The sequence below is a fragment of the Zea mays genome, chromosome 2 (assembly GCF_902167145.1).
Source record: "Zea mays cultivar B73 chromosome 2, Zm-B73-REFERENCE-NAM-5.0, whole genome shotgun sequence".
Taxonomy (NCBI): domain Eukaryota; kingdom Viridiplantae; phylum Streptophyta; class Magnoliopsida; order Poales; family Poaceae; genus Zea; species Zea mays.
Genome location: NC_050097.1, coordinates 204603731 through 204625800, shown reverse-complemented (window position 1 = coordinate 204625800; position 22070 = coordinate 204603731). Strand labels below are relative to the sequence as shown.

General features: G+C 39.7%; 1 protein-coding gene across 2 annotated transcripts; it reads left to right on the top strand.

Annotated features, from left to right (window-relative positions):
- Positions 1–16405: 16405 nt before the first annotated feature.
- LOC100274280 (Signal peptidase complex subunit 3B) lies at positions 16406–20174 on the top strand. Of its 2 annotated transcripts, NM_001148644.1 has the most exons (6): positions 16523–16790; positions 16977–17024; positions 17145–17207; positions 17625–17678; positions 19091–19177; positions 19706–20026. In NM_001148644.1, the coding sequence occupies exons 1-6, from the start codon at positions 16665–16667 to the stop codon at positions 19829–19831; spliced, it is 504 nt and encodes a 167-aa protein (NP_001142116.1). In that variant the 5' UTR covers positions 16523–16664; the 3' UTR covers positions 19832–20026. The 2 variants fall into 2 exon arrangements, with proteins under 2 accessions (XP_008667605.1, NP_001142116.1); XM_008669383.4 differs by lacking the exon at positions 17625–17678 and having other exon boundaries at positions 16406–16790; positions 19706–20174.
- Positions 20175–22070: the final 1896 nt, after the last annotated feature.

Sequence of the window (22070 nt, the reverse complement as noted above, 5' to 3'; positions counted from 1 at the left end):
CAAGTATGAATTATACAACTAGTGATCATGTACGAAAAATATCAATTGAAAACCACTAATTGATACAATTTGATAGATAAGCAGATCACTAATAGCATATTACACTAAGTTCTCCTCAAGTTTTAGTGCACACATATATATGAATTCAATTGATACCTGTTTAGAGTACTTATTTGCAACTTAAAGTACCATTGGCATACAAGGAGTATCAATTGAACATAATCATACAACATAAGGAACATGTGCACTATTTAATCAATTAAGTTCTAGACAAGAAGAATTTATAAGCTATGCTACTTTAGACATTTGCAATCCAAAAGAATATGATACATGTTTACCAGTTTTAGATGATTTTGGAGTAGCATATACAAGAGAAACTCATTCTCTTATGAAATGTATAAAAAATACATTTATTGGAGCAAAGAATTTTTTTTGATACCCATCAAAATTTGTAGTGGAAGCGATTGTCTTTGCCCAAAAATTCCTTTCTAATTTGAGACTACACACATAATAGACTTGAAAATGAAGTTAGTCTCAAAGATTCAAATTATAGACTATTCTCCCCCTAAATGTGTGCATACAAGTGATGAATACTTGTTTAGCTTATGCACTTGGACTTGTGAGGCCCGGGGATTAAGTTCTACAATTTGAACCTTGGTACAAATAAAGTGTGAAAATGTGAAATTGTACCAATTGAAGGAATTACTCATAATCAAAAGGTATACTAATAGACATGATATGCAATATTTTAAGCCAAGATTCTTGAGAAGTTAGCATGTTTGACTCATATACCACAAAGATGACTTAAGACTAACTTATGACATCACCACAAGAGGTATTAATCAACTATCTAGAGATTCTTTAATCATCACCACAAGTACAACCTCATGGTGAGACTTAAGATATTGCATATACATGCATACATTAACTTGTAAGAGCCTAGATACACAAATGTAATACAATAGTTCATGGAGTGACACACCTTTGTTCTATGCCACATGGTCTCCATTATAATCATGAATTTCCATCTTAGCTTTTGATAGGCTTGACATTTCAAAGAGAAACTTATCCTCTTCAAACGATCAAGAGAAATTCATTTTCATTTCTATGGAACCATTCATCCTCATTTGATGTTATCCAAGGTGTGAGACTACACAACATGAACTTGAAAGAAATCATTAGTCTCACAAGATATAGGCTAAACTCTCCCTCAATCTGTGCATGCAAGAGTACACAAAGTACACTTATGCACATCAACAATACGAGGTTAAAGAAAATGTTTGCACTATATCTTGGTTGAACATAACATGATTTACATAGATGATGAAAATTATACCAATTAAAAGTTTAAGAACTAAAAGTATATCAATTGAAATTTTGAAGGGTAAAGCATGCTAATATGAACCTCAAACCTCATAATGAAGGATATCATATAAATATGTCACTACATCTTCATTATTTGGTTGACAAAAAAAATAACTCCCTTCTTGAATCACTGTGATCTCTTTTCTCTTTACAATTTCATCCAACCAAGTGATCATGAACTTCTTTCATCTTTTCTTGATTCGATCATACTTGATATGAGATCAATTGAAGCTCAATGATTGAAACAACCAAGACTCTTATATTTTTAGATTTTGAATTCATCTTCAAAGAACTTGGGAGAACCTTATTGAAACACTTAGAAAAGAGAGCATTAGAAACACAAGGGAGGGTTTCACAAATGATGATCCTTATATGCGGATGACAAATGAATCATCATTCTTAGAACCAAAAAGGATAGATTAAATTCCTTTAAATTACTACACACATATGGTTGATGTCAAAGTTATATGCACTATTAAATATTTTATATTGCAAGGAAATTAACCTATACTATGGTACATCCCACTAAGGATAGAATATTAAAACAACTGAAGGAGAGGAAGTTTTCATACCTTGGCCTCTTATCAACTTCTTCTTACTTTAGTTGAATAGAATCCTTTAAGCTTGTGATTTATACAATTTAAAACAAGTACCATCTCTTAACATAGATTTTCTATGGATAAACTCAACACAAGAGATGGCATTAGTAGCACAAGCACTAGTTTCTTATTTAGCAACCCTTTATATGTGAAAGTCAAACGAGTTGCTAAAATAGAGAAACCTCATAATATGGACTAAATTTCCCTTGAACCCTCATGCACAATATATTTTGAATGACATGGATAATATGCATGGTTGTTCAATGAAGTTTAAAGGGCTGATTTAATCCATATTATGGTGAGTGTCTAATATAGAAGAATCAAATCCAAATTAACTAGATAGAGAATACGTCACATAATTTTGGATTGTTCACCATATGATAATATTCATTCAACTTCCAATTAGACCTTTATTTCATAATCAACATCTGATGTATATCCTCAAGTGCTTCTTTTTCCTTAGTGGCTACACAAGTCACAAAAAGATAAGATTTGAAAATAATATGCACTTGAGATTCAGTTGTTACCACCCTAGCTACTATCTCCAAAGATGATTTATACATTCATTATCGAGCACCCAACTTGATCCATTGAAGGAGTGATCCTGCAAAACAAGTTTAAGCTTTATATCTTGGTACCCAATTTGAATTGGGTCCTTTGAGATTAGTAATAAGAGCCTTGAGTACCCACATATACTTGACAACCATCTTACATGGTTTCAAGTCAATATTTAATCACACAGATAAAAGCTAGAGTTAAGAATAGGAGCCTTTTCTCCTTTTTTTGATACATCATTGTGTTGCCTTCTTGATGATGAACCTAGCTTGACCTTGGGTGCACCTAGCTTATCAAGGTTAGTCGCACAAACATTCATATCATAAAGACAAGTTATGCATGGAATTTACAACTTAGTGATCCAATTCAATGTGAAGCATATGGATATCGATTGAAGTAGATTTCTAAGATATCAAAATATGGGTTTCCAAAATTTAGAGAGTATGGATCACTAATTGTACCTTTTATAGTTAAAAATCATATCCATGTTAGTGCATATGTATGTGATGAATATCAACAAAAAGATTCTTATGCACTTTTAGAATTAACGATAAGGGAATTTTAAACTGCATCAAGAGTAGCTATTTAGAAAACAAAGATTACAATCCATATTAATGAGATACAAATTTACCATTTTGGATTGTCTTAGTATAGCTTACTCAAGTGAAACTTATTCTCTATGACGCAAGATATATAATGTTCTCCCACTAGATATGTGCATCAAGTATTTGAATGACTTGCCACATGCACTTTCAATTCAGTTAAGAGTCTCATGAGGAGTATATTACATATCATGGTCAAGGCATGACACATTTGCAATGAATTGACTTATCCTTAAGAATACTTACCACCAAGTAGAGCGTACCATTTATTGTACCAATTTGAAAGATCTTACTATCGGTGGTGGTGTCACCTTAGTATTCTTCTTTTCATCATTTGTGGAGACTTTCTTCTTTGTTATCTCTTTTCCTTTTAAAACTAGTTGATAAAATACTTTGAAAAGAGGTATTAGTAGTACAAGGAAGTATTTAATGAATGATGATATATATATATGAATGGCAAACAAATCATCATTTATGAGGCGTAAAGGCATAAATTAAATTCCTTTTAAGTTAATGCACATGGAGCAGTGAATTCACAATATGCACTAATTTATAAATTTAAGCCAAAAGAAATTTAACCTTCATATTGACATTCCTTTCCATAGAATATATTATTACCAATTGAAAGAATGCCACTTGGAAGGAACTACTATTGATCAACTACCAATTGAAGCAATTTGTTCCATACCTTTGCCTTGAGCATTCCTAATCTTTCTTTTAGGTGAAGATTAACCTTTAAAGCTTGTGATTTTATCAATTGAAAGAGCACAACCTCTACTTATGAATTTCCACGAAATATCTTAAAAGAGATTGTATTAGTAACATAAGCAATAGTTTCCTATTTAGCAATCTCTAGTATATGAACGACAAGAAGGTTACTAAAACAAGGAAACCTCATGATATGAACTAAATTACCCTTACAAGCATCATGCATAACATCAATTGTAAAAAAGATGAAAGTAGTATGATTATTTAATTAAGTTTTACATGGCAAGTTTAATTCATAGCATGGTGAGTGATTAATGTAGAAGACTCAAAACCAATTTAAATAAGAATGAATACATCACATAGTATTGGTTCGATCTTCTTTGAATGTTGAATGGCACATTCCATTTGGGAAACACATTCTCATGTTGTGAGACTACATAAACACGTGGATAGAAACATTAGTCTCACAACTCTAGTCATATAGAGAATTCCCTTTTGGTAAGTGCTTTAAGAATTTGAATTTCTTACTTAGCACTCTATTCATTTAAGAACATGGGATAATACTCTTTATGTCTAGGTCATGGCAATAATATGATGATTACATTGAAATATGCCACAAGATACATACAATCAATTTAAAGCATGTAGATTGTCACAATATAAAAATATGAACTTGCAATCTACCATATAATTAGATCCTTTCCAAAGCAAGGTAAAATCTTTTAAGTTCATTCTCAAGTGCTTCATTTTTCCTATGTGGCTACAAAAGACACAAAGGAATATAGCAATTAAAAGCAATGTGCACTTAAGAATTAATTGTTACCATCCTTTGGATATCACTTGGTTGTAGGCCTTTTGCTTGATTCACACAAAGGTTAATCCTTATTTCCTACAACACAAGTTCTTGCTAGAGATGAATATGAAGTTATTGATATAACAACTCAATTCCCCTTTGGGTCAATCTTAAAGGATAGACAATGTAAGATTGATAGTTTGAGATAAGAATTGAGTTGAACCGCTCAAGCACCCCAAAGCTTCATATCATCTCTGGGTACCTGCAAAACTTATTAAGTACATTTTGGTACCCATCTCATGATAGGTCCATCAAGGTTAGCCAATAAGGACTTAGGCACCCAAATAGCCTTGGTCCTAGAATGTGGTGAACTCATCACCTTTCTAGCACAAGAGTCAAATTTGGGTCTCCTAAGCATATTTGAATGTATTGAGAAGTTAGGCTTAGGTGTTTTACCCTTTGGACAAACCTTGAATAGATGACCTTTTTCACGGCAATTGTAGCAAATGCGATGCTTGTCCTTGCAATGCATTTGCCTTTTGATTTCATCCTTTTTGATGGTCATCTTTCTTGATCGTGCAAGGTCTTGATTCTTCATGTGGGGGCATGAATCAATTTCATGGCCCTTCTCCTTGCATCCATAACACCTCCTATCGCTTCTCTTTGATCTTTCTTTGTTGAAGCACATAGGTACATTGTTAGAGAAAATCATATGAGCATTAATTTTCTCACCATGGATTTTGCTCATGCCCTTCTTGGAAAGCTTGGTATTCTTTTGAAGGGGTTTTGTGCATGCTACGGTTGTCCCCTTATCAAGATTTTCACCATATTATCACGGTTATCTTGAGAATGTTGAGCATGACACTTTCCCTTCAAACGAGTTAAGCTCCTTCTTAGCATTCCAACTTCTTCCTTGAGCTCTTTATTTTCTTGTGTGATAGAAATATCACTAATTCCTGAAATTTCTAGCTCAATGGAAGATTGGCTTTCTTGAGAGCAACATTTGTTAGCACATGATAATATAGTTTCTACTTGAGTACATGTGCATATGTGAGGTTGATATGATTTCAAATTAGTTAACACAACCTCATGAGCCATTTCTAACATGATATGTGAATCCATCAATTTATTATGAGAGAACACAAGCATATCATGTTTTTCTTGTAAAGCTAGATTTTCAATATTTAGCTTTTCTATTGTGTTCTTGAGCATATCATTTTTACTTTCTAATTGAGCAATATATGATGAATGATTAACAACTTTAATTTGCTCAATTGAAATGTCTTCATACCTTTGGACCAAATCATCATGAGAGCATTTTAGCTTCTCATGCTCTTTGGTCAACTTCTCTAAGTCTTTGATTTTTTCGATGAGGATATCTTCTTGCTTATGAAGCATTTCCTTTTGTTCTTCTGCTCTTTTCATGAGTTTGAGCAAGCTCATCCGGTTCTTCTTGCTTAGTTGAGCGAAGAATTTTTGAAGATCATCCTCATCTTCACTATCACTTTCTTGATCCTCCTCATCCTCACTTTCGCTTTCACTGTCACTCCCATTAGCAATAAAGCACATATGAGAAGTGGATTTGAAAGACGAACCTTGTGAAGAGGTGGATTCATCGTTTGGTCTCCATCGATCATTTTCTTCTTCAATTTTGTTCTTCGCCTCATCTTCCTTCATTTTGAGGAACATCCTTTCGGCGATTCTCATGGCAAGATCTATTGCCCTAGGATCAACATCTGCAACAAAAGATGAAGTCGAGGCAACCTCAACTTTTTCAAGCTTAGAAGCACTTTCGTTTCTTAGTCCCCCCGACATGATCTTTTCCTCACGCGGTTAAGCGTTAGAACGAGGATTAGGCTCTGATACCAATTGAAAGTTGCCTAGAGGGGGGGTTGAATAGGCAAGTTAAAACTTTTTCAACAAAAACTAGAAGCAAACTGGGTAAAACTAAATTGATCTCGAAATTCACCCAGTTAACTTTGGAAATGAGATGTTCTAAATGATCCACAGAGTTCAAAGTAGTAGATCTGAGAAGGGCACTTCTCAAAATCCACACACTAAAAAGATATAAACAAATCTTTCACGGAATGGTGAGAGAACGAAGAACACAAACAAACACAATGAGCAAGAACACAAGAGACACAAAATTTATCCCGAGGTTCGGTCACACCACCAAGGTGCCCTACTTCCTCGTTGAGGCGCCCACAAAGAGCCGGGTCTCTTTCAACCCTAATCCTCCCTTTGCCGACCACAAAGGTCAAGCCCACACAATAATCTTTGCTCAAACGAGCGGGTAATACAAACTTTCTTGTGGTCTTCCACAAGATTTGGAGACTCACAAGAGACACCTAGTCGTCTAGGAGCTAGAAGCTCCAAGAGTAATAAATCCACAAAGAACTCGATGTAGTACCAAAGCTCGAATCAAGAAGAGCAAGAGAGATTTGGAGATGAAGCACAAAAACTGCAGCTCTCAAACTCACTCAATGATTTCTCTCCAAAGATTTGAAATGGGAGAGGCAAGAGGTGTGTGAGAGAGAGTGGGAGGTGTTTCTCAGGTTAGAAATGGAGTTTTGTGCGTGCTCTTCCGTGGGGAAGAGAGGTGGGAGTGAGTATATATAGGTGGGGCTCCAAAACTAGCCGTTTTTGACTTTTCTGCACAAAAACCGGTTGAACCGGTCCCAAAACCGGTTGAACCGGTTTTCAAAAAGCTGCGCACAGCTTTTTGGCTGACACAGCAGACTGGCAGAAAAAAGTGAACAGTGCAAAAACCGGTTGAACCTGTTTTAAAACCGGTTGAACCTGTTTCCACCAGACAAAAACCGGTTGAGTGTCCGGTTGAGTGTCCGGCTGAACCAGTATTTTGAAAAAAGGTGAACAGTGCAAAAACCGGTTGAACCTGTTTTAAAACCGGTTGAACCTGTTTTTCCAAAAATCAATTTTGACCAAGATAGACTTAAAAAGGTTGTACTACATACTTTCACTAAGGATTAACAAGGGTAAAATGAAAGTTTTAGATCAAGGATTTTGAGCTTTAGTACCAACACCAACCTTCTTTTTGGATCCCCCTTGATAGTACGACGATTCCTATACTCAAGTTAAATAAAATATAATTAAGTAAACTCCTTGAGTCATTGGTGTCTCAAGTGTGATTTCTCCATGATGTTGCTTCATAAGGATCACAAACATCTTTGTCTCACCTTTTGAAGCAAACACAAATCGAGCCTGTGACTTGTGCCATTTCACCATATATGAGTTCAAATCATGGCTTCAAGTCACCTTACTGATGCATCAACATGTTGTAACTCTTCATAGCTGATTAGTTCATCGACTTAGTGCAAGTACTCCCTTCTTCACCTTAGCCATGGTACCTCGGTCTACAAGCCGTCGCTTGGCCTTCACCTTCGCTTAGTTCCTCGAAGCCCTTTCCTTGCTATCTTCACCCTATCAAGCCATTCTTGAGTCACATCCTATTGAGCATCCATTGAGAGAATCATTTCTTCAATATTGTGAACCTTGCTTGAATGTCATCTAGATATAACTGCTAAGATCAATCAAGCTCTAGTTTGATTCTCATATATTCATATATGGACTAATAGTAATATGGTCAAACCAATTCACGATTCCTCATATCTTATTCACTTTGGCTTGACTAATCCTCTTAATCACTTCAACCTCTGTTATGATCATATTTATGCATAGTGATTTCTCAGGACTTGTCCATATATTCAAACCAATATAGAGACCATATTATATCCATTTGCATTGTCTCACTGGTTATTTGACCTTGTGTTGAACCTTGTTCACTGATCATTATAGACTATTCAAGTATGTTCATCATACTGAATTCCCTGTTCAACACTTAGCAAACTTGTTAGACCTTTAAATGTGTTGTTATCCAAATCACCAAAACTCACAAAAGGGATCAATGCACTTTCATTAGGACGTGGAACCAAATGCCATACCTCGTTCCTAGTGAAGTTGTTGAGCTCCTCTTGCATCGCCACCACCCAATCTGAATCTTGAAGTGCTTCCTCCACCCTGTGTGGCTCAATAGAGGAAACAAAAGAGTAATGCTTACAAAAATGTGCAACACGAGATCTAGTGGTTACCCCCTTATGGATGTCGCCTAGGATGGTGTCGACAGGGTGATCTCGTTGGATTGCTTGGTGGACTCTTGGGTGTGGTGGCCTTGGTTCTTCATCCTCCTTGTCTTGATCATTTGCATCTCCCCCTTGATCATTGTCGTCATCTTGAGGTGGCTCATTTGCTTGATCTTCTCCTTCATCAACTTGAGCCTTATCCTCATTTTGAGTTGGTGGAGACGCTTGTGTGGAGGAGGATGGTTGATCTTGTGCATTTGGAGGCTCTTCAGATTCCTTTGGATACACATCCCCAATTGACATGTTCCTTAGCTCGATGCATGGAGCCTCTTCATCACCTATCTCATCAAGATCAACTTGCTCTACTTGAGAGCCGTTAGTCTCATCAAACACAACATCACAAGAAACTTCAACTTGTCCAGAGGACTTGTTAAAGACTCTATATGCCCTTGTGTTTGAATCATATCCTAGTAAAAAGCCTTCTACAGTCTTAGGAGCAAATTTAGATTTTCTACCTCTTTTAACAATAATAAAGCATTTGCTACCAAAGACTCTAAAATATGAAATATTGGGCTTTTTTACCGGTTAGGAGTTCGTATGATGTCTTCTTGAGGATTCGGTGTAGATACAACCGGTTGATGGCGTAGCAAGCGGTGTTGACCGCCTCGGCCCAAAACCGATCCGAAGTCTTGTACTCATCAAGCATGGTTCTTGCCATGTCCAATAGAGTTCTATTCTTCCTCTCCACTACACCATTTTGTTGAGGGGTGTAGGGAGAAGAGAACTCATGCTTGATGCCCTCCTCCTCAAGGAAGCCTTCAATTTGAGAGTTCTTGAACTCCGTCCCGTTGTCGCTTCTAATTTTCTTGATCCTTAAACCGAACTCGTTTTGAGCTCGTCTCAAGAATCCCTTTAAGGTCTCTTGGGTGTGAGATTTTTCCTGCAAAAAGAATACCCAAGTGAAGCGAGAATAATCATCCACAATAACTAGACGGTACTTACTCCCGCCGATGCTTATGTAAGCTATCGGGCCGAATAGATCCATGTGTAGGAGCTCCAGTGGCCTGTCAGTCATCATGATGTTCTTGTGTGGATGATGAGCACCAACTTGCTTCCCTGCTTGGCATGCGCTACAAATCCTGTCTTTCTCAAAATGAACATTTGTTAATCCTAAAATGTGCTCTTCCTTTAAAAGCTTGTGAAGATTCTTCATCCCAACATGGGCTAGTCGGCGGTGCCATAGCCAACCCATGTTAGTCTTAGCAATTAAGCAAGTGTCGAGTTCAGCATTATTAAAATCTACCAAGTATAGCTGACCCTCCAACACTCCCTTAAATGCTATTGAATCATCACTTCTTCTAAAGACAGTGACACCTACATCAGTGAATAAACAGTTGTAGCCCATTTTGCATAATTGAGAAACGGAAAGCAAATTGTAATCTAAAGAATCTACAAGAAAAACATTGGAAATGGAATGGTCAGGTGATATAGCAATTTTACCCAATCCTTTGACCAAACCTTGATTTCCATTCCCGAATGTGATCGCTCTTTGGGGATCTTGGTTTTTCTCGTAGGAGGAGAACATCTTCTTCTCCCCTGTCATGTGGTTTGTGCACCCGCTATCGATAATCCAACTTGAGCCCCCGGATGCATAAACCTACAAAACATGTTTAGTTCTTGACTTTAGGTACCCAAATTGTTTTGGGTCCTTTGGCATTAGATACAAGAACTTTGGGTACCCAAACACAAGTCTTTGACCCCTTGTGCTTGCCCCCAACATATTTGGCAACTACCTTGCCGGATTTGTTAGTTAAAACATATGATGCATCAAAAGTTTTAAATGAAATGCCATGATCATTTGATGCATTAGTAGTTTTCCTTTTAGGCAACTTAGCACGGGTTGGTTGCCTAGAACTAGATGTCTCACCCTTATACATAAAAGCATGATTGGGGCCAGAGTGAGACTTCCTAGAGTGAATTCTCCTAATTTTGCTCTCGGGATAACCAGCAGGGTACAAAATGTAACCCTCGTTATCCTGAGGCATGGGAGCCTTGCCCTTAACAAAATTAGACAATTTCTTAGGAGGGGCATTAAGTTTGACATTGCCTCCCTGTTGGAAGCCAATGTCATCCTTAATGCCAGGGCGTCTCCCACTATAAAGCATACTACGAGCAAATTTAAAATTTTCATTTTCAAGTTCATGCTCGGCAATTTTAGCGTCTAATTTTGCTATATGATCATTTTGTTGTTTAATTAGAGCCATGTGATCATGTATAGCATTAATATCAACATCTCTACATCTAGTGCAAATAAAAGTATGTTCAACGGTAGATGTAAAGGGTTTGCAAGATTTTAGTTCTACAACCTTAGCATGCAATATATCATTTTTAGTTCTAAGGTCGGAAATTGTAACATTGCAAACACCTAGTTCTTTAGCCCTAGTAAGCAATTTTTCATTTTCATTCCTAAGGCTATTAAGAGTAATGTTTAGTTCTTCAATCTTAGCAAGCAAATTATCATTATCATTTCTAAGATTGGGAATTGAAACATTACAAGCAATAGAATCAACCTTAGCTAACAAATTAGCATTCTCATTTCTAAGGTTGTCTATAGTCTCATGGCAAGTGTTTAGTTCACTAGATAATTTTTCACATTTTTCAACTTCTAGAGAATAAGCATTTTAACTTTAACATGCTTTTTGTTTTCCTTGATTAGGAAGTCCTCTTTGGAGTCCAAGAGATCATCCTTCTCATGGATGACACTAATTAATTCATTTAATTTCTCTTTTTGTTGCATGTTTAAGTTGGCAAAAAGGGTACGCAAATTATCTTCCTCATCACTAGCATTATCATCACTAGAGGACTCATATCTAGTGGAGGATTTGGATTTAACCTTCTTCTTTTTGTCGTCCTTTGCCATGAGGCACTTGTGGCCGACGTTAGGGAAGAGAAGTCCCTTGATGACGGTGATGTTGGCGGCGTCCTCGTCATCGGAGGAGTCGCTAGAGCTTTCGTCGGAGTCCCACTCGCGACAAACATGGGCATCACTGCCCTTCTTCTTGTAGTACCTCTTCTTCTCCTTTCTTCTCCCCTTCTTGTCGTCGCCCCTGTCACTAGAAATAGGACATTTTGCTATAAAGTGACCGGGCTTACCACACTTGTAGCAAACTTTCTTGGAGCGGGGCTTGTAATCTTTCCCCCTCCTTTGCTTGAGGATTTGGCGTAAGCTCTTGATGACGAGCGCCATTTCCTCGTTGTCGAGCTTGGAGGCGTCGATGGGTGTTCTACTCGGTGTAGACTCCTCCTTCTTCTCTTCCGTCGCTTTGAATGCGACCGGTTGAGCTTCGGACGTAGAAGGACCGTCAAGCTCGTTGATCTTCCGTGAGCCCTTGATCATAAATTCAAAGCTCACAAAATCCCTGATTAGTTCCTCGGGAGTCATTAGTGTGTATCTAGGATTACCACAAATTGATTGTACTTGAGTAGGGTTAAGAAAAATAAGTGATCTTAGAATAACCTTAACCACCTCGTGGTCATCCCATTTCTTGCTCCCGAGGTTGCGCACTTGGTTCACCAAGGTTTTGAGCCGGTTGTACATATCTTGTGGCTCCTCCCCTTGGCGAAGATGGAAGCGACCGAGCTCCCCCTCGATCGTTTCCCGCTTGGTGATCTTGGTGAGTTCATCACCCTCATGCGCGGTCTTGAGCACGTCCCAAACTTCCTTGGCGCTCTTTAATCCTGGCACCTTGTTGTACTCCTCCCTACTTAGAGAGGCGAGGAGTATTGTTGTGGCTTGGGAGTTGAAGTGCTCGATTTGGGCGACCTCGTCCTCATCATAATCCTCATCCCCTACAGATGGTACCTGTGCTCCAAACTCAACAACATTCCATATACTTTTGTGGAGTGAGGTTAGATGAAATCACATTAAATCACTCCACCTAGCATAATCTTCACCATCAAAAGTTGGGTACCGTTTGGTTCAAATATTTGTAACGTAATGGGTAAGTGATTACGTTAAATCATGTTTGTTTTAGTCCAACCGTAATCAGATACCGTACTAAAATTTGATACCGGACTATTCAAATTTGTTACCGCCCGTAATCAAGTGTAAACCATTACCATTACCCTTTACGTTACATTTCGTGAACCAAACAGCACCTTGGTGGTTTGCCTAATGGGACGGAAAGTAAAGGTGTATGTTTAGAAATGCGAGGGTAGCGTAGGGGGATCTTACTAAACTTCTTGCTCTCATGGCGCTTAGAAGTTACGGAGGGTGCGTCGGAGCCAGAGGTGGAAGGTGATGAAGTGTCGGTCTCGTAGTAGACCACCTTCCTCATCTTCTTTATTTTGTCGCCACTCCGATGCGACTTGCGGGAAGAAGCTTTCTTCTCCTTCCCCTTTCCCTTTTTGCGAGACTCTTCCGATGAAGCCTTCCCGTGGCTTGTAGTGGGCTTTTCGCCGGTCTCCATCTCCTTCTTGGCGTGATCTCCCGACATCACTTCGAGCGGTTAGGCTCTAATGAAGCACCGGGCTCTGATACCAATTGAAAGTCGCCTAGGGGGGTGAATAGGGTGAAAGTGAAATTTACAAAGTTAATCACAACTACAAGCCGGGTTAGCGTTAGAAATATAATCGAGTCCGCGAGAGAGGGTGAAAAACAAATCGCAAGCAAATAAGAAGTGTGACACACAGATTTGTTTTACCGAGGTTCGGTTCTCGCAAACCTACTCCCCGTTGAGGAGGCCACAAAGGTCGGGTCTTTTTCAACCCCTTCCCTCTCTCAAACGGTCCCTTGGACCGAGTGAGCTTTCTCTTCTCAAATTAACCGGGAACAAAACTTCCCCGCAAGGACCACCACACAATTAGTGTCTCTTGCCTCGGTTACAAGTGAGTATTGATCTCAAGAAAGAATGAGAAAGAAGAAAGCAATCCAAGTGCAAGAGCTCAAAAGAACACAACAAATCACTCTCACTCAACACTAATGCTTTTGTGGAATTGGGAGAGGATTTGATCACTTGGGTGTGTCTTGTATTGAATGCCTAGCTCTTGTAAGTGGTTGGAAGTTGGAAAACTTAGATGATTTGAATGTGGGGTGGTTGGGGGTATTTATAACCCTAACCACCAAACTAGCCGTTTGGTGGAGGCTGCTGTTGCATGGCGCACCGGACAGTCCGGTGCACATCGGACAGTGTCCGGTGCGCCAGCCACGTCACCAGGCCGTTGGGTTCCGACCGTTGGAGCTCTGACTGCTGGGCCCGCCTGGATGTCCGGTGGCACACCGGACATGCACTGTAGAGTGTCCGGTGCGCCACTTCGCGCGTGCCTGACTTCTGCGCGCTCTGGCGCGCATTTAATGCTGTAGCAGGTGACCGTTGGCGTCGAATAGCCGTTACTTCGTTGGCTCACCGGACAGTCCGGTGTACACCGGACACGTCTGGTGAATTATAGCGGAGCAAATTCCCGAAGCTGGCGAGTTCCAGAGTCGCTCTTCCCTGGGGCACCGGACACTGTCCGGTGTACACCGGACAGTCCGGTGAATTATAGCGGAGCGCCTCTGGATTTCCCGAAGGTGAAGAGTTCAACATGAAGTCCACTGGTGCACCGGACACTGTCCGGTGGTGCACCGGACACTGTCCGGTGGCACACCGGACAGTCCGGTGCGCCAGACCAGGGCACACTTCGGTTATCCCTTTGCTCCCTTTGATGAACCTAAATCTTGGTCTTTTTATTGGCTAAGTGTGAACCTTTGGCACCTGTATAACTTATACACTAGAGCAAACTAGTTAGTCCAATTATTTGTGTTGGGCAATTCAACCACCAAAATCATTTAGGAAAAAGGTGTAAGCCTAATTCCCTTTCAAACATGCCATCCTTCTGGTCTTCGACTCGTCAGCCACCGCCGTCACGCCCCACCCCGACACTATTTATGCATTTTTGTTTTTATGTAATTATTGTGCCTTAATTTTTTATGAAGTATTTATATGTTGTTACAACACACATGCCTTTTGCTAGTCGAGCTTTAAGGTTGGGCAACATATTAGGTGCTCAAAGGGCTATAGTGTTCATGCGCATGCTCAAAGGGCTATAGTGCTCATGTGCATATTTTAGATCTAGACCATTCCTCGTGTATCCAATGACAACAGCCAATTGTACGAAGAACTCCTTCAACCTTCCTATTCTGGTGGGAGAGGTTTTTTTATAAAATTGTTTGTTGCATTTAGATGAGAGATGAATGTTCTAGATTTAAAATATGCACGTTAACACAACACCTCTTTGATCACGAGATAATTTCTACAATAAAATACCACAAAACATAAGGAGGATGTCACCAATCCCATCATCCAACAATGCACCGCTTTATGTGCATTACATAGCAAAACTGACCAAAACAAGAATTAGCACATGCAAATCGCAGAGGGCTACCCAACCTTGTCAAACAATAGGCTCGTCTGAATAGCTTCACAACCACCCGTGGCAGAGCTCTATAAAATTAACATCTCATACCACTCTACAAATATAATGATGTACTACTCCGTCTTTTTATTTGTCGTGCTTTAGTTTAAAAATGAATTAGCGGACGATAAATATTTAAGAACGGTAGTAACATTTAAAACAAGCGTCTGAGAAAGGCCGCCAGTGCCAGACTCAATCGCTGCAAGCAGAAGATCTTTTGAGCCACATTTTTGAATGAAATGTATTTTAGACTAATTTTTTGGCTAAAAAAACCTATATATAAGAGAACCTTTGGGCTGGGCCCTGGGCCACGACCCAGTGGCCCGGGGTCCAAATCCGCCCCTGACAACCACAAAGCAGGCACTTTCAAGTATAGAAAAGATGCAACATAGCAAATCCATTTAGTGCTAGTTTGAGAATCCCATTTATTTAAGATATTTCCATTTTTCAAGAAAAAATGTTTATTTTTTAGGAAAATATGAATTTCTTTAGAAAAATAGAGTTTCTAAACTAGCCCTTAGTGTGTCTCATACTTCAATTGACGTAGGGTGAATTCAATTAGAAAATTCAGTAAAAGCACCATTAGGAGGATAACAATTAGACAAATTTGGTTAAGCGATTAAATACAAGATCTTGTCGTGCCTGAGCTGACTTATCGTATTAGTGCCAATAGACCATCTATATTCGGCGGTGTGTGTGGTGACACCCAAGACGTGGGCGCCGCCAGACGGCCCGTGCGCTGGGTTTTGCGGTGCGTGTGGGAGCAACAACGGTGGATGCTGGTTAGTGCTGCCGGACTGCTAATTGTGACATGCCCAAACAGGACAATCTTCTTTTTTTAAGAAGCCTCTACTAGGGGCTGTTTGATTTCATGCATAAAATGTGTGACGTCTTATGTACGAAACTAAGGGTCTATTTGGTTCGTAGCTAACTACGCCATACTTTATCTAAGTTTAGTTGTTTAAATTGAAAAACTAACTTTAGTCAAAAACGTTAGGTAAATTGTGGCAAGTTAGACATGAAACCAAACATGCCCTAAAACGCTAGTTTTCCGTCTCGGATGTGTCGCGGTCACTCTTTTTCTCCACTGGGCTAGGCCGAGCCTTCCATTGCCAACTAGGAATGGGTCGACTCATACAAATGGGCCGCTATAGGCCTATTTATTGGCCCAAGTACACCCTGAACGCTTGAGTCTTGACTGTCTGAGCCACTCTCCGTGACGTGCGTCGACCAATAAGCGCGCGCCATGTCATGCTCGCCGCTCTCACCGACGCGCGGGTCCCAGCTGATCGAGGGGGATCTGCACTGCACGGGCTAACTTCTCTCTCTTCCGGAAGCACTTCCCGAAAAAAGGAAGACAGAGAAGGAAACGGCAGTGAAGTCGCCGGCGCCGCCGCGACAGGAGGAAGGAGGGAGTAGCAGCGGCAGGGGAGGTCCGGCGATCTCGGCTGCTGTGGCGCGGTAAGGGAGGAAGCGGAGCCGCGACAGGATGCACTCGTTTGGGCACCGCGCCAACGCGGTGGCAACGTTTGCGGTCACCATACTGGCCGCGATGTGCTTCGCCGCCTCCTTCTCCGACAATTTTAACACCCTGACACCCACCGCATCCGTCAAGGTATCACGCCCCTCTCCCCTGCCCCACCGCGTCTCTCTCAATCCCGTTGAGCCTGCCCGCCTGCCTTGTGTCCGATCTCCGCGGCGTCTCTATCTTAGTTCGTGACTTCGAGCGTGGCCGCCTCGATCTGCTTGTACAAGCTTCATGTGTCATGCTAACGGGGTCCTCATCGTCTGGGTTACACAGATCTTGAATATAAACTGGTTCCAGAAGGAGGCCAACGGCAATGACGAGGTAACTCATATCCGCTTCCTTTTTTTTGTTTGCAAATTAATCAAAACTCGCATCAGACTAGTTGTGTCAGATATGTGCCTCGAATTTCTAACGATTAATTCCTATCCTTTGTTCGTTCAGGTCAGCATGACGCTGAACATTTCGGCTGACCTTTCATCTCTTTTCACGTGGAACACAAAACAGGTAATGTGTATTTCTGGCACTCCATACCCATTCCCCTCATGTTCACCGTTTACAGTTTCCACATCATTACTATGTTTTACTGCACTGGAAAGTATGATTTTAGATTTATGTATGAGGTCAACACTGAAAAGTAACTGAAGAGGAATCCTCGAGCACAGGAAGCACTCTCTCGTTGCTGTCTAGGTCCTTGAGCAAATGAAAGCTTTAGCCTGAGTTATAGTGTTCTCAGTTGTTGAAGAATGATCTATGAGAAATATAATGGAAATCTGCCATCAGAAAATTTCAGTGGGCGTATTTTGTACATTTTTGCAACTAATTTCTATAGAACCTGATCTATTAGTGGCTTGCTGTTCAAGTGAAACTTTAGAAGGGTTTCGCTTCTGTCTGCTTAACTTTACTTTTCTTGCATGATTCTAGGTATTTGTTTTTGTGGCAGCAGAGTATGAGACTCGACAAAATGCTTTAAATCAAGTAAGTTTATCAATTATTATTCTTGATGAGTCGATATATTACTTGTGACCCTGTGGCGTGGGCCTTTATTATAGTGCCTCAGATGATTATCAATTACTATTAGCCTGCAACAATTGTCCATAAAGGCATGAGTTTTCTGTTTGGGACTGTAGTGCAATCTCATGCAATTGCCAGTTGCTTGAGGGTTGCAGTAATGATGTCATATACTCTCTCTGTTCCAAATTATAAGACCTTCGACTGGCTTAAAGCAAGCTGCTTCGGCTGCTGCTGCTAGCGTTTTTTTTGAGACAAAATACTGTGCACGCTGCCAGCCGAACAGTTTCAGCTGCCCAAGCGGCTGGCTTAAAGGCAGCCGAACGGCTTCCGTTCTTTCAGTTACATTACTTTTATGTATTTACTATTTAGACATATACATACTAAAAGTAATGTATCTAGAAAAAAACAAAACATTTTGTAATTTGGAATGGAGGGAATAGCTTTCTTCTTTGTCTGTCCTTCAACATACATTGGGGGTTGTGGCAGATGCATATGATGGTTTTGGAAAGTGAATTTATTTCCTGTGGGGTTGTGCCTAATCTTTCTAAGCTACACAGTTTGACTTAGCCCATTAGTTTTTCCCTGTATTATTGATGTGAATCTTTTACCAGTATATGCAAGTCTAGATGAACTACAGTTGAAGTTCATATCGGGGAAAAACTGTAGTCTGTTAGATTAATTAATCCATGTTCTTCTAGATCAGCTAGCTAAATCTGGTCGAAGGAGCATCAATAGTTAATAAAATGAATCTAGTTTGATTGGAGCAGGCTCAAAATAACATTTAGAACAAGACAAACAGTGTCCATGATATTAGCTTAATAATTTGCATAACTACTGCTGGTTTTCCAAACTTGGGTAGCAACTTGAGACTATGCTCCATATATTTATGTGATATAATCTTTGAGTTAATGGATACCTGTACCAGTATGTCATTTGCACAATTGCTGTTGGTTTTCTGAACTTCGGTGAGCAACTCAAGACTATTATTATGTGATACAATCTTATGCCTTCATAGAGAAACATGGTCATAGCACGGTGGTAACACCTCCAAGTGAGGCTGCCAACCATGTCTTGAACCCTGGTTCTTGCAAAAACAGGTCCCTTGTTTTGTGTTTCCTGGGGTCTTGGTCCTGGCATGCTACCTAAACCTTTAGCATGCAGATAGTAGCTGCGGACGGCTTTTCTTGACATTAACTGCAATGCCTTTGAAATGTCTATTCCCTTGGATCAAGGTTTTTATAATGAATATGGATATCTGCACCAGTATTATGTTCATTGCCCTATTGAATCATTTTTGTTGCCTTCTTACGTTCTGTTATATTTCAGATTTTCACCTCTTATAACTATATTGTAAGTGCATTTGGATTATGTGACAGGTTTCCCTTTGGGATGGCATTATACCTGCAAAGGAGCATGCCAAGTTTTTGATCCATACAACAAATAAGTACAGATTTATTGACCAGGCAAGCACATTACTTGGATTCAATCTAATTTAATGCAGTCTACCGAATTTTATCATTGTGGCTGATGTACTTCGGTATGATTGCTCTGACATTTTTATGCGTGAGGATCTTTTTCTTTTTCGTTTCTTTATATGTATTATGAACTAAGGATCTACTTATAATTGGTCATGATGCCAAACCATTTTATGCTTTTACATGGCTTCGGTATGCTCAATAGAAATTCAGAATCTATGTAAATTCAGGTAGAACAGTATTGCTCTGGACCCACACCCATTTTCATCTGTTTTTTCCTTCTTGACTACAGGTTGAGCCTTACTGGTGTAATGGACATCCATTATTTTGGTTGATACCAATATCCTTTATTTGTGCTAGGATAGGTTTATAATGGTCTATATTCTGTTCATTGATTCGATCATCAATGTGTATGTACTGTACTTAATAACTACCACAAAGTATGTACCATGACACACGATTCTTCAGAGATGGCATTGAATCGTTGATTAATGACTTGTTTTTATCTCATTATAGGGAAGCAATCTAAAGGGCAAGGAATTCAACTTGACAATGCACTGGCACATTATGCCAAAGACTGGCAAAATGTTTGCAGATAAGATAGTCATGACAGGCTATCAGCTTCCTGAGCAGTACAGATAGTCATATAGATCATGAACAGTAGCAGAGGCCTGCAAGAAGTGATAGTTGCATAGCTGATGCTGAACTTTTTGTTCTAATCTAGTTGGAACATGTAATCTTATAAGCTTGTACTTAAGCTGAACCAGGCAAAACTAAGTTGCAAATTTGAGATATTTATTGCTCAACTTTTAAGAATAGGTCTCGGTTAATGGTGAGAAGACTTTTCACTGAGCCAAAGGTCTTGGGTTTCGAACTTTCGATGCAGTCTCTGAGCAAAATGCAGGGATAAGACTTGTCTTGGTTCTTCCTCGAACCATACTCATGTGGGAGCCCTCAGTAATGGGTCTGTTTATTTATTGCTCAACTTTGCTTTGCCTACAAATCTTGATTCTAAACTTGAAGGTATGCGTTGCAGCTGTTGATCTGAAACCTGTATTGCAATTTGCCCTTGGTAGTTTGTTTTTCCTTGTTCTTTTCCCCGCTGGAAGAGTTCTAGATGGCTGGTTCTTGTATGAAGTCCTACGATGGATGCCAATTGTTCTCCGTTTTATATGAATCTGAAAAGACAAGGGCTAGCTGCTGGTAGGAGACCAGCAACCGGCGACTGATGCCGGTGGCAAGGACCGGAAGCTCGTAATTAGGATTTTTTTCATGAGGTATGCTATACGATTTTTTTTATAAATAATTTAGAATAATCTATACTAATTTGGTATACAATTCAGAATTCAGAATGCAAAGATAAGAATAACATATGAAACTATAGATTTAACATGTAAGTCAATAAGTACATACATTACAATGCAAATATAATATATATCAATTTCTATTTCTTAGGTCTCGATTGCAAATATAATATATATCAATTTCTATTTCTTAGGTCTCGATAGATTGATGATTCAGTGAGTCAGCTTACGGTATGTACGGTCTACCTGAACCACCCACTGGCTATGGCGCTATGCCACTCACTAGAAGTAGGGTTAGGAGTGTTAGAGCATCTCCAAAGAACTCTTTAATTTTGACTCTCTATTTGACTTTTTATTTGTCACTCTATAAAGATTAAACTCTAAATATAACATCTCATTCCAACAAACTCTCCAATATGCAAGTTAGCTTAGCTAGCGAGATTTGCTAGCCAAATTTGGCTAGTGAGGGAGTTAATTAGAGAGCCGGATAGCTTGTCAAGTTAAATGGCTAGTCTGTTGGAGAGCTATTTGCTATTAAGTAGCTAAAATTTAGCTTGACAAGCTATTTAGCTAGTCTCCTGGAGATGCTCTTATGTCGCTATATGACTTAGCCAAAAACGGAAAGTTTTCTAAAAAACTCCAAAGATGATCGAATTTATATACTAAGGCCCTGTTTGGTTTCATTAGTCCTAAGACTAAAGTTTAGTTGAGGGACTAATCTTTAGTTCCTAATCTGTTTGGTTCTAGAGACTAAACATGATCTAAACACAGTTAATGCAGTATACAAATACCAAAATGCCCTCACGTGCTGTGTTGCTTCTATCTTTATCCACCAACATCAACTGGCGTCAACAAGCTGTCGGCGGTCGGATGGGGCAGTAGCGAAGCTAGCAAATATTTTATCGGGGTCATCAGTATTAACTACTTGATTTTTACTATAGAACTTTTGTTATTAACACTGTTTTCTATTAGATATTCAAAAAATTACCGGGGTCAGCTGACCCCAAAATAAGGGCTGGCTCCGCCCCTGGGATGGGGAGAAGAAGGGGCGAGCGGCTGGCCGGCGCGGTGCAGAGGGGAGCAAGCAGCTGGCCGGCGCGGTGAAGAATCAACAGCGAGGGCGACAGGCTGTGGCGGCTAGGGTAGGGAAGATTTTTTGTCGTTGCGGCTCGAGGGCAGGGAGAAGAATTTTTGCCGTTTAGTCCCGTTTAGGAGCCCTTGGAGGGACTAGAGACTAAACTAGTTTAGTCCCTCTATTAGTTCTTGTGTTTGGGGAATTAGGGACTAAAAGGTAGGGACTAAAGATTATTCCTGTAGAACCAAACAAGGTCTAAAATAGTAGTAGTCCCTGGTTTTAGTCATATTTAGTCTCTATTTTGCCAAACGAAAAGACTAAAGTAGGGACTAATTGGCTTTAGTCTCTAGTCCCTCACATAGATGTTAAAATGGACTAAAGGGAAACATTTACTCCAATTGGCCTTGCCTAGAAAATTGGTGTAAAACAAGAAAAGAGGTATTTTGGTCTTTATGTGTTGCATTTAATGCATTTAGAATCTGTTTAGTCCCTACAACCAAAC